A 13,827-nucleotide genomic window follows, 5' to 3' on the forward strand; every position below is an offset into this window, starting at 1 on the left:
CCCTACTTTGAGAGATCACACCACTTTTTTCATATTTTCCCTATTTCTAACCATTGGAATTTGGCCACCTATACTTATTTCTTAGGTTCCGCTTTTTGATTAGTTGAAAACAGATGGTGTCTGAGTCAGGATGGAGTTCACTGAAAAAGGAGAGTTAGCACAGGCTTAGGTGAGTAGCTTGGTAAGGGGAAGTCTTAGAGAGTCAAACACAGTTAGGCCGAATGGCTTCCTGTTTCTGCCTCTCAGGTTATTTTAATTGTTCTCTAATTCCTTTCTCAGGCTGTTAACTGCATCCCATTGACTTCCTTGATCTTTATCCGTGCCTCTCCCATTGTTAACTGGCCTCATCACTATTCAGTTTCTCAAGAAAGCACCTTGATTGGCCTGGCTCATTTTTCACGCTAGGCCACTGGTTGTCAACTTGTCATGGATTCCCTCCCCATGGGTCCACTCCTCTTCCCCCCACATGTGGCTGTGGCTGACAAGAACTCATGAGATGGGGGATGCTTGGCAGGGCAAGATTTCCTTTGAAGAGGCTGTGGGCAGGAAGGCAATGCTCGAATCTGGAACAGCTGTTTTGGGACATTTGGGAGCCTTGAGCTCTTCAAACTCCTGGGCTGCCCTGCTGAGTGATGAGTGAGTTTGGCAGCACATCTTGCTTCCTTTAGCTAATCCGGTGGATTTGAGAGACACTGAGGGAATAAGGAATCTCAGAATGCTTTCCTCAGCATCCACAGCACATTGTAAGTTTCACTTGAGAATACTTTCTCCCATCTGAAATGGTGATTACATTCTGCCTAGTTTCCAAGACATCTTGGCTTCCTGGCGAGATGGAGGTGAACACTGACCGACACACATGCCTTTAATGTTGTGTTGATTAAATAACATCTGTAAAGATAGGTCGGCTTTGGCCATGGCTCCATACCATGTTCCCCCTCCCCAACTCCACCCCACCATTTAGTATTAGCAGTTGGAAGACCTGGTCACAGACCTGATGTGAGTGGCCCTGTGAGAAAGAAATCTTATGTCCTGCTTAAGGAGCTCAGAGAGATTAAGCACGGATAAGTGTAAGGAGGTCAGTTGCCTGTCCCTAGGTGTAGAGCTGTGTATGAAAAGCCCCAGGCAGCTCATCACCCAGGGTTACCCAGACTTAGTAGATTTCAGCGTCTGCTCTCTCCTTCCAGCACAGCCCACCCCTTCTCTTCTACTCTTGAAATTTATTATCCATTGTCAAACCTCACTTCCTTGCATAGCTCTAATTTTACACGTGATTTTTATGCACGCAGAGACCCAGGCTCTCTCTCTGCCCATCAGTAACATCATTCAAACAGGCGCTCAGACAATGTGACAATGCCTCCGTGAGTTTTAGAATGTGTTTCTTTCTTTTTATTTTTTAAAAGATTTATTTATTTAAGCATACATGAGCTGGGGTGCAGGCCAGCGATGCAGGGGGTGAGGGGATTCCCCAGAGACAGAGTGGGAAACAGAACAGGCAGAGTGACTGAAACACACTGCTGAGGGGAGCAGCGGGCCCGACAGGAGAGGTCTGCCTCGCCGTGTGGGTCGCTCCCTGGCCGGCTGGGGAATCGAACTCGTGCTGCAGAGGCTGCGTATCTCTCCACAGCGCGGTGCTTAAGAGGGAGCCCCTAGTATATGTTTCCTTTGGAGTAACACACATCCGCCAGCTCAGTCTCTGTCTCTCTGCCTCTCCCTCCTCGTGCGCACGTCCACACAAACGTCTCCGGGGCTCCCGACTTCAATGTCACGCTGGGCCCGAGTGAGCGCCGCCGCTCTCCGGCCAGCAGGGGGCAGCCGCGGGGCGGCGCTGGCGCTGGCGCTGGCGCGCGAGGGCTGAGCCTCGCCTCCTCTGGCTCGGGCCGCCTCAGCCCCAGCCCAGCCGCGCCGGCGCCCGGAGCGCAGCCACTGAGGGCAGCGGCGGCGGCGGGAGCGAGGCGCGCAGCGAGGAGCGGCGCGGGCGGGAAGCAGCAGCCGCCGCCGCCCCGCCGCCGCCGCGACGGGCAGCGCGACTCGCGGGCAGCCGGCTCGGGCCGCGGCCCCCGCAGCTCGGAGCCCCCGCGCCGGGCGGCCGGCGAGTGTGGAGCCCGCGCCGTCGCCGGCCGCGTCCTGCGGGCATGGAGGGGGGCGCCAAGCCCAACTCCGCGCCCCACGGCCGCGACGATGGCAACAGCGTCTTCCCCGCCAAGGCGCCCGCGACGGGCGCGGGGCCGGCCGCGGGGACAAGCGCCTGGGCACCCCTCCGGGCGGCGGCGCGGGCGCCAAGGAGCACGGCAACTCCGTGTGCTTCAAGGTGGACGGCGGCGGCGCGGGCGAGGAGCCGGCCGGGGGCCTCGAGGACGCCGAGGGCCCCGGCGCCAGTACGGCTTCATGCAGCGGCAGTTCACCTCCATGCTGCAGCCCGGCGTCAACAAATTCTCCCTCCGCATGTTCGGGAGCCAGAAGGCGGTGGAGAAGGAGCAGGAAAGGGTTAAAACTGCAGGCTTCTGGATTATCCACCCTTACAGCGATTTCAGGTGAGCGCCCTTCGCCGCCCCACCCTCCTGGGGGGCGCGCCCTCCAGCGCGCTCTGGGGAGGGGGCGCCCCGGGCCGAGGGCTGCTGGACTCTCCAACTAGTTTCCCTCGAGGAGCGGGTGGAGGACGAGCTCCTGCTGCCGGGAGCCCTCGTCAAGTTTGGGGACCGAGCGGGGAAGAAGGCCACGGGGACCCCCCGAAATGCGAGGGTGCTAAGTTGGAGCAGGGAAACTTTTTTTACTTCGGAGGTGAGCGTGTGAGGAACCGGCCAGAAAGTCGTCCTGGGGGTGACACTTTTCCTCGCGCTGCCCCCCACCCCCACTTCCCCGAACCCCCACTTCGAAGCGGGTCCCTCCCCAAAAGGGGAAGGCGCGCCTGGGGTGGCGGAGAGGGTGGGCGCCCCGAGACTGTGAGTCACGGGTCCTCGCTGTTCCAGCCGCTCTCGCCCCCCCTGGGGGGTGTTAATGGGTTTTTCATCTGCTTGGAGGCGCTGGGTATCCTCAACGTGCTTCTTGGGAGTCGTGGCTGGCAGGCTGGGGATGGGTGATTTGCGCTTGGAGAGTCCCTGACTTGAGGCTTGAGGCTTCTGTGGAGCCGGCGCTGCCAGATTGGGTAGGAGCGAGGCAGGAAGCCTCAAGTTCCCGAAACGGAGACAGGGGGCGTTTCCAGACCCCCCTTCTTGAAACAGAACGGCACCCTTTCTTGACCTTGACTACAAGTCTATTTCAGAAATCTGTTTCTTATTTCCCAGCTCGGGAACAAGGGCAGGGGAGCTGTCAGCTGTCAGGGAAACTGCTTAGGAGAATTAACATTGAGATGTTTCCTAATCTTCTTATTTGTCGCCCAGTATTCATTCGGTTATAAGCATGTTTCGAAATTGTCAAATGAAGGTCGTGAAGTGGATCCTCTTATTAGCGTGCGCCCTCCCTGCAGCCACGTTCTGTTGCTTCTGAATAAGGTTGGGTTTTCCCTTTGAAAGAACACTAGTAACTCGGGTAGCCTTTAGGTAGGTATTTATTATTTATTTATATACTGAGCTCGTTCAAAAAGGAGAAAGCTTCAACTCAAGGAGTATGTGCAGACGAATCAGTTCCAATAAGCTGTTAAAGCAAACATATAGCAATAAAAAAACAGCATTAATTTGGTTATGTTTAGAAACTAAGGGCTTTGCCATAGACTCCTTAAGGCCTACTGGGAGCTGTCCACTGTTCTGAATAACATTCAATGTGGAAAATCCGTGCTGTAGTCACACAAAGCTTTGTAGTGTCTGCACCTTGGCTGATATATTGTGTCAGAAATCACCAGCCTCTGTTATTTATGCGTACAGTGAATGGATTTCAGAAAGTGTATAATTTTAAGATTCTTATTTTCAAAAACACATAACTTCTAAAACTTAATGGCATTTATAGTCAGTCCATACACCCTTAGGAGTTTGCTTAAAAGTGTTTATAGTGAAAGACTGTTAAATAATCAAACCTGTTTTCTCCTTTAGGAGGATTAGTACTAAAGTATTCATTATCCTTGTTCTAAAGTATATAAGGTTATAGTACTTTTTTTTAGAATTTTAAAATTTTTAAAATTTTAAAATTTTAATTTCAATTTTACATTGAAATTCAATGTAAAATACTCTCCCCTAATTCCCACTGGAAATATGTTGCAACCCATATCACAATTTTTTCACAAAAAAACTTAACATGGAAACATCTTTCAGTCTCAACGAGGTAAGCATAGTCTATTTAGAAGTTATTTTGTTCAGTAATTACATGTGGATAAATTGCTAAAATATTTAATTTCACACTCAATTAAATAACTACGTATGTTACTTTAATTTCTTGAAGAATGTGAAAAGAGACTACACTTTTCAAAATGGTGGCAGATGTCATACAATTAAACTTTCACCATTTACTGGATGAAATGACAGGACCAAAACAACACAAAATAAAACGAAACCTATGGCCACCTTTCAGGAGTTGAAATAGTGTGCTAAAATCTTTTGAAAGAATAAAATGCATGACATTAAAGAGTCTCCACATTTTCCTCCGTCCGTCATCTGAGACAAAATCTCTTTAATAAAGCAAACAAACAAAAAGTTTCTGAACACAGGAAGAAACTGAAATCAGAGATGGTTCAGTTTTATCATGCATTTCAAAAAAATAGAGATAATTAAAACCTGAGATAATATTCTCAAGCAAACTCCAGTCTAGAGTACTTTGGAATATTTGATTTTCTCTTCCATAACTGGAAAAAGAAAATAACAGACATAAATTAAACAATTACTGTTATTTAGTTTTTTAATAAGACAATGTCTGAGAAATCGATTTTCCAAGTTCATAATTACAGTATACACTGTTTTTCTAAAACAGACTAAAGAAGTAATAATAGACATACTTGCATATGAAAGATATTTAGCTCTTATTACTACTGCATTAGTATTTTCACTTCATCTTAATACCAACATAAGGTTTCTCAGAACCTACATCAGGATAACAATGAAAAACCATAAAAATAAGATAAAATTCTTGCGGTGTTTTTTTCCAAAAGGAAAACAATGTGTGCGTAATCTCTAAAATAATAGAAATGTTATGGTCATGATCTATTCACTTCAGGCCCTTTGCTGAAGAAGACACTTTAAGGCAGGTTCTTTGCTATGCTTCTTACAATGGCAAATTTACGTTCAGTAATCATTTAGCAAGTGAGAATGTAACAATTAAGAATACGTATCCATGGGGGGGGGCTCTCCCCCCACCCCAGGGGGGATTTTGGAAGTGAAGATACCTAGAGGATTTTTCCTTTGACTCTTTCATACATCTTTGCATGGCCAGGGTCATTGACTCAGTCTCCTGTTCTTGGTTACCCACATGCTGCTGAGTGTGGCAAGATCCCACTCCTGTAGGGCATGTCCTGACTTTAGCGCCGTGGCTAATGATCTAGTGTCCTTTCTCAGGATGATGTCTAAGGCGGGTTCCTTTCCGCTTCCCTCAAGTGGCACGGCTGTGCTCCCTCTGAGATTCCCTGAGAGCTAACTAGGTGCTTCTTTCCCCGCCAGAGCCCAAGAGTGCTATTGCTGTGTCTGGCAGGCACTTTTCTCCTACCTCTGGTGTAAGTAGGGCAGAGGCACTGTATTTCCCTTCTTTCTCAGGAGAGGATGATGTTAGAAACCTTTAGGGACTGAAGAAGAGTCAAATACTATCAATACTGTTAGAAATAAGTGGGTGGAAGCCAGAGAACTTAGGAAAAGAAATGTTTTGTTTTTGTTTATACCAGAGTATAAGAATCACCCAGGACAGGGAAAGTATGGATAGCTACCTAAAAAAAAAAAAAAAAAAAAAATTAAACTCTTCTTTATGTAGTGAGGACATGACCTCAGTCTTACTGCATTTCATATGAACAACACACACACAAACACACATATACACAACTATTTAACTTGGAGGTTAAATGTGATTTTTTTTTTCTGAGATTACTGAGAGTTTATATTTATTAGCTAAAATTTTACTTTTCATTCATTTAATAAAAAAAGGAACACTCACTAAGCCGTGTGCTTTCAGTCAATCGATAGTTATGATGTGATCATTCAAATGGAGATAATATCTAGAGTACTTTTGTGGATGGTTTTATTATGTGAGCACTTTATCGTGAATGATTTTATCACCAGACTATTTGCCATTTCTGATATAATTTTGTTGGATCACGCTTACATAAGGGCTCTTTTAAAAATAAAAATAATGCTTCTATTCCATATGTATCACCAGCCAACAACTTGCCTCTGGTAAAGGAGGAGATTTTATATCTCGACTTGTTATTTCTTCCACTGCTTTTCATCAATTAGTGTGAATAACTGTGTGAAAAGCTTATTGTGTTGTAAGTACATGAGGACTCTAGAGACAGGAGTCACTTCCTGGAGATAGTCATTTCTGGCCTTCCATCGCTGCCTTGAGCTGCATCCACAACTGTACTCATGTCAGAGGTCACTGATGTGTTCATTAGAGAAGGGTGTCTTCATCCATATTACACAGTTAGTCAGAGAGAGCATTTGTTTCCAGGAGCTTCTCACAGGAAAACAATTCAACCTTCTGGGGTTTAAGGGACTAATTAGCCTAGTGTTATGTTGTCTTTGTGCTGAATGCACTCTATATTCTCTCAGCAATGCTCCTTTTATTTGCCTTCCATATGAACGCAGCCAAAATTAACTGTTTTTTTCCTGTTAGGTGAACCTTTTTATATCTTAAATTCAATTAAGTTTTTTTATATTGCTCAAGCTCTAACCTTTCATTAGGTTGAATGAAAGGGAAATTATTTGAAAGATTTGAAGGTGTGACTTTATACATTTACCTTTTTCTAGTATGAATATAAGTTTTAAAACTTTAAGTTTTGTTCAACACTTCATTATTTTACTAATAAAATATTTTAAGTTGTTTTTGATTTTTTTCTAAACAACTTTCCTTTAAATCTACTTTTGGGAACTTGGTATAAATTGAGTCATTAGGCAGATGTTCTTTTAACAATTTATATTCAATGGTATGGAGTTGTAGCTATGAAACTGCATGTAATAATGAAAGAAAGTTAAATGCTTTGAAATGATATATTGCTCATTATTTTTATCATAAGCTCTTTTTACAAAATCCAATTACACTATATATGCTTGTTTAAAAAAACAGAAACTAAAACAGTATCAACGCCCAAAAGCAACTTAATTAGTATTTGTAATTCTGCATTATTTCATTCTGAACCTAGAGGTTCTCAGAATGTGAGGCAAGCAAAATAAATATCCAATGTGATTTTCTTGTGAGCATTTTTGCCGTTCCCAGTGTAATTCTTGTGTCTAGCAGATAATTCACTTTATTGCTTAGAGACAAAAATTCGGCTTTGGATGAAGATTCTAACAGAATTTCTTGGTTTCTTATAAGTATGTTACAACTTATGATAGAAATATAGTTGCGTAAGAAGTGAATTATTTTCAGGACAAATTTTCATTTCATCATTTTGTGTAAAGAAGTAACAACTATGAATAGGGTGACACCATATATTTGAGGAGTAGAGATGGAGGTAATGGAGAAAAAATATTGCATGTAATAAGTAAGAAAGACAATTTTCACTTATGCTAATTTTCTTCTAAAAATACTTTTCTGTGTGAGGGCAGCTTGATATACAACTTATTGTTATTTTGGCAGAAGAAATATGAGGGGAAATGGTGATGATCTTTAGTACTTCTGGAATTCTCCGTGTTTTTGCAAAATTTCATATTTATGGCTCTGTTAATTCTATGAATGTGTGTGTGTTGCATATCTGACAGAAACCAAGACATTTTTATATACAATTATGTGCTTTTGAGCTCACCTTTTATCTGACACATTTCACCCTAGTTGATTTCATAACACTTTTCAAATTTATTAATTTCCTTATCATATTCTTCAAATGTTTGACCAAGTAACTGGCAACTTAGTTAAAGCAACAAAGCAAAATTACTCATGCCTTGGATACAACTTGAGAATTTTACTTATAGACGTCCTCTTATTTTCAAAACATTTGTTTTAAGCTTCAAAGACTTAAAATCTAATTACATACACACAGAATTAGGAACTACTTACAGATTTTGTACTTTCAGGTTTGTTTATAGCATTTTATTATTATAAATAATGCTGCAATAAACATCTTTGTGTATTATTCTTTGTATTCTGGGAAATTTGGGGAATAGAGTACTGACTATGAATGTTGTAGAAATTCCATACATAATGATTTTACCAGTTACTTTTGCCACCAGTTGAATCATTTCTTGAAATGATGAGTGGTTCACTAATGTTGATGTTCTTGTTAGATATGCACAGGCAGTTTTAGAACAGAAAGTCAAAACTGTCCTCCATTCTATTCGTCAAAGAGTGATGAGAGTTATCTTTAAAAAGCCAATCTATTAGTGTTATCATGCTGTTAAAAACCTTTGGAGACCTCTCACTCCTTTCACAGTTCATTTAAGAAACCTACCATGAACTGTAAGACCTTGCATAATTTCACTCCATCTTTCAACGTCAACACACACCACTTTTTCTCTGTTTTCTAACCACCAGGTACATATTCAGCTCCAACAAGTTGTGTTCTCTTCTGCCATGGACATTTTCAGGAGACATTTAACCCCACTGTCTGAAATTCTCTTTTCACTTTCCATCATTTGTAGCATAGGTAATTCCACTTGGTCATTTTGTTCTCAGTCTAATCATTGCTGTCACCCCAACACCACCTGCCTCCGTTTTATTTCCTATCTGTGCCTCTTGTTTCATCTAAATTTATAATTTTTAAAACATACATATGCTCCACAACCTCATAATTATTACTGTGCTTTATTTTCCTGATGCTTTAGAAATGCACATAATAAGATTTTTCCTGCCGGGCTTTTTAAGATACTTTATTACTGAGCAGCTTTTTTTTTTTTTTTGAGATTTAATTCACATACCATACAATTCACTCAAAGTACATGACTCATTGCATTTTAGTATGATTGCAGAGTTTTGCAACCATTACCACAATCAATTTTAGAGAATTTTTTCACCCCAAGAATGAATTCTGTGCACATTAGCACTGATTTCTGTCTTTTCCCTCTTGTCCCTACAGCTTCAAGCAACTGCTAATCTATTTTGTGTCTCTTTCTCTCTAAAACTGAGCATTACATATCAATAGGATCATATGACATGTATGTAGTCTTTTTATTGATTTCTTTCACTTAGCCTAATGTTTTCAAGTTTCATCCCTTGAATGAACTTGTGTCAGAATGTTTTTTGCTGAAAATTCCTCTGTTGTATGGGTAAAGCAACTTTCATTTATCCATTCAATAAATGGTGGGCATCTGATTGTTTCTACCTTTTGAGTATTATGGATACTGTTGATATGAACATTCTCGTACAGTTTTTTATATACATATATATTTGTTGCAGTGATATATTTTCATTTCTCTTAGAGGTGAAATTGCTGGGTCAACATAACAAACTTTAAGCAAACCTTATTGGGAAATATTCTCCATCCAGGCTATGCAAACATTTAAATCTTAGAATTAATAAGCATAGTTAAAGTTAGTGAAAGCTCTTTCCTTCCCTATAGCAGATTCTGCCATCTCCTCTCCACTGCCGCCTGCAAATATGTGTCCAAACCAATGTGTTTGCCTGACCACTATACAGATACCTGAGTGAAACTACAGCAAGGTTAAGGAGCATGAATACAATGACAGAGATAGATGGTAAGAACTGAGTCAGGAATGCAACTCTTCTGAATCTTAAGTCTTTCACTTTAACCCTGTTACCTAAAAAGAAACAAAACTTGGGTATAAATAATCCTCCAAACTTTCAGGGAAACATGGTGGATTAAACCTAATCATTTGTTCTTCCTTCCTCAAAATAATATGAAGAAGAAATAAAACAAACATAAACACATAGTGAAATAGAAGAAAGAGGAGTAGAGAATAAAATATCTCAGAAACATTTTGAAAAATAAAAACCTAACAGAGGAATTATTCTAATTCCACAGTACTTCATCCATTGAAACCTCAGAAGAATTCAAGATGTGAAAATACCAGTTAAGAAATAATTTTCAGGAAAGCAGGCTGACAGCAGGAGGATTAAATCAAGGTCTCCTAGTGAATATAGAACTCTTAACCCTGATGTTAGAATGCTTAGGGTCAAGTCAAGTCTCCCTAGACAGGAAACTGGAGAAAAATAACTCTAGTTGGAGACATTTCAAAGTCTTACAATAAAAATTCCTGTTTATTACCTAATGACCTTGCAAAAATCCTCACATATGTATATAGAAACTGCAATTATATTTGGTATTTCATTATCTGATATGATCTGAAAGCCAAAGGTAACAACACTTTTGAGAAAAGTCTCCATTGTTAAGGAAAAAGAATACATCAAGGAGCAAAAAAAATAATTCAGAGTAAAAGCATTTGGGTAGGGGAAATTACAGTATTATTTTAAATATACTCTATAAATAATATCTTCAGGAAGGTATTTTGCCTATTCAATAAGAACAAAAAGCAATAAAAAGAATCCACAGAATAAAAAGGAACACTTGGATGTAATGAGTTGACAGATAAAGTCTAGGAAACTTCTTGGAATTAGGGCAAAAATGAGAGAATAGAAAATATAACTAAAATAAAAGATAATCCAGAAGGTCAAAATCTATAAAAGGAATTCCAGAATGAGAACGAAGTGTGAAAATGGGCATATGGATTCAACAGAGACATTTTAAACAAAAATTTCCAAATAGTAAAGAGTGAAATGTCTGTTCTGTGAAACCTGAAGAGTGAGTGCTCAGCAATGTGGAAGAAGTCTCCACCACGTAGTATCACACAGGAGCTTTTAGTACAGCATTAAATTAAAGAGAAAATAAAACCTACTACAAGAAAGTCCATATGACAAAGTGGGAAAAGCACTGTGAGCTAAATGATAGGGTAATAACATTTATAAAATTTTGAGGGAAAGTGATTTCTAAAAGAATTTTACATTGTGTCATGACTTGAAGAGTTCGAGAATGCTAATACTAGCCACCTGTGTATCCTTTCTTAGAATATTACTGGATGATATGCTCCAGCAAAACAAGAAATTAACAACAAATGAAGATAAGGAAGACAGTTTATTGGATGTAACACAAATAACTTTGAAAGCAAGTCCCATAGTACTCCCAATTAGCTGTGATTAAAAGAAACCAGTTTAGACAAGGGCAGGCTATAGATGGCTCTGGAGGAATGCCTCATGGTGCATTTGAAAAGTAGTGCTACTAAGATGTTCTGTAGATCACTCGAAATAAGAGTATATGGCTTTCGTATAATCCTCACAGGATATATTTAATACAAGCAAATAAGAGGGTTTTTTTTTTTTTAAACTCCATGATGCTCTAAAGGCATTTTTTTAAAGGTTTCTTTTCTTTTTTTTTTTTTATTTATTTATACAAGCACTGGGTACAGTCAGAAGCGCGGGAGGGTGAGAGAATTCACCAGAGCCAGAGCAGGGAGCAGAGCAGGCAGAAGGAGTGAAGTACACTGCTGAGGGGAGCAGGCAGGAGAGGTCTGGGTGGCAGGGGAGGTCTGGGTGGCAGGAGAGGTCTGCACGCCATGCGGGACCCTCCTCCGGTGGCCGGGGAACAGCTGGGGATCGAACCGGCACCGCGGAGGGCAGCTTTGCAACCCAGCGCTCAACTGCTGTGCCACCAGGGAGGCCCTGCTCTAAAGATATTGAAATGGGAATGCATAGCCTGATTCAGCACTGGACAACACCTGGTCCCAATAATGTAAGAATGATCAATTTAGTGAAGCTTATTGTCTAATTTTATTCTGTAAGGGCCAGAGAAAGGTAAATAAGGGTTTGATGGTGAAAGAAAGGTGAATCCTCATCTGCCATTATTAGAAATTAACAGTTTAAAATTAATGTCATTTTTTAAAAAAAAATCAAATGTCAAAAAAACAGTTACAATGTTTGAATTAGACCTTACTGTTGATTAAAAGGAATGGAGAAGAGCTTACATGTTCTTCATATATCTCTTTCATATTATTTTACTTAAAAAAAAAAAGACTGTGCATATTTTAAGGTGACTTACAGTTTTAGACTTGGGAGCCATGTTGTCAGGAAGATATATTTATATTACATATGTTGATATAGTGTCTAGATATATAGTGCTTAAAATTATGCTCAACATTTAATACTATATAAGAGTTACCTATTATGAGAGTAAAATTGAAACAGAATTAAGGATTGTATACTGAAAAAAAGAAAATATGCATGTACACACTGCCCCTGAACATCAGAATTTCTTAAACAAGTGTGTCATTGAAGGGAGGGCCTTGTAAATGATGTATACATTTGTGTATATACTTATTGATATATATATATAATGTATATTAGAAGCTTCTTCAAGGCTTTTTGGAAGCCTGGGCAGCAGAAATCCTGATGTTCAGGGGCAGTTCTTATATGCACTATGTTAAAGAGTTTCACTTAAGAGGTGATTAGCATTGAAGAATTCTAAATACATATATACTCCTAAATTTTTTTCCAGATACAACAATATTATCTTTTTAGTTGATATAGAATACTACATTACTGCACATTTAGGAATAGCTTTTAGGGAAAATTCTACTGGCATTCATTGCATGTACTTCCGTTAATCTTCGTTTTCATCAGAAAATGGCATAGTTAGACCATTTGAGATCTTATTTCAAACCAGTTAAATGTTTCATATGAGCAAATAAAGTGATTCATAACTTGCTAAATTCTGTCATTTTCTTTTTTTGTTGTCAAATTTAATAGCCTATGAAAAATGGTTACTTAGAAATAAATTTAGGTAAGATCACACATTTGAAAGAATAAGTAAAAAAAAATATATTACTTTAGAGCCGCTGTCACTTATCACCCTTGCAGAATGTGTTAAGCTTGTTATTTAAAAAATTAGAATATACCTTATTAAAAATTACACAATTTTGTTTGTTTTAGATATGTGAGTGATGGCTGAGAAAATGAATATTGAAAGTTAAATAATTAGTACTTAGCACTAATAGAAAGAATGAGTATAATATATATATATATATATATATATTTTTTTTTTCTGTAGCAGGGTCATTCATTATTTTAAAAAGCTTCTTTGGTTTTACCAATAAATTAGTTATTTGTCTTGGTTAGTCTTTTAAGTGAATTTAGACTAGAGAAAATATTTTTTTCTGGGATTTAGATTTTTATTATATAAAATAGAAATATATGCTAGAACTACTCAGACTACTCAGTATGGTGGTATATATTGAGCTACATAAATAATGTCCAAATTCTTATTCATTATAGTCATCATTCATAGTTACCTGATTATCTCAATGTGGTTCTTGGCCTTTCCAGTCTCATAGAATACTTTAAGAATCAAACTAAAACTTGGAACCATAACAATCCTTAGAAATCTGACTGGAGAAGTGAGGTTATCAGAGAGGAAGGAAGAGGGAGACAGGAAGGAAGAGGGAGAGAAGACAATAGGGAACACAGTGGGTTTTGGTGGAGAACTGTGGGAGTCTTGGTGGTGGGTCTGGTATGGTAACAGCATATGGATGAAGGGCATGAGCCTATGCTTATAAATCATATACAGTATTGTAAGTGAACGTTACACAGGTAAAAATAAATATAATTAAAAAAAGAGAGCAAGGGAGGACGAAATCTTGGACTCAGCCCTGGAAATGAGCATATAGTCACAAAGTTTGTCCTGTGATTTTTCAAGAGGTTTGTGGTTCTCTTCGAGTGCATTTGTTTTTGTATGACAATTTCCTTTTTCCTGAACTATCTAAT

The 13,827-nt window shown here is 39.7% G+C and overlaps 1 protein-coding gene across 1 annotated transcript in view; it reads left to right on the forward strand.

Moving 5' to 3' along the window:
- The first annotated feature begins 2,132 nt into the window (after positions 1-2,132).
- The window catches only part of HCN1 (hyperpolarization activated cyclic nucleotide gated potassium channel 1), a 327,077-nt gene continuing 315,382 nt past the window's right edge, over positions 2,133-13,827 (forward strand). The window contains 3 exon segments of the mRNA XM_054688488.1: positions 2,133-2,232; positions 2,235-2,357; positions 2,360-2,531. Of these exon segments, the coding sequence (XP_054544463.1) occupies positions 2,133-2,232; positions 2,235-2,357; positions 2,360-2,531 (395 nt within the window).

The sequence above is a fragment of the Talpa occidentalis genome, unplaced genomic scaffold, assembly GCF_014898055.3.
Source record: "Talpa occidentalis isolate TD23 unplaced genomic scaffold, MPIMG_talOcc4v2.1 talOcc4.6, whole genome shotgun sequence".
Classification (NCBI taxonomy): Eukaryota; Metazoa; Chordata; class Mammalia; order Eulipotyphla; family Talpidae; genus Talpa; species Talpa occidentalis.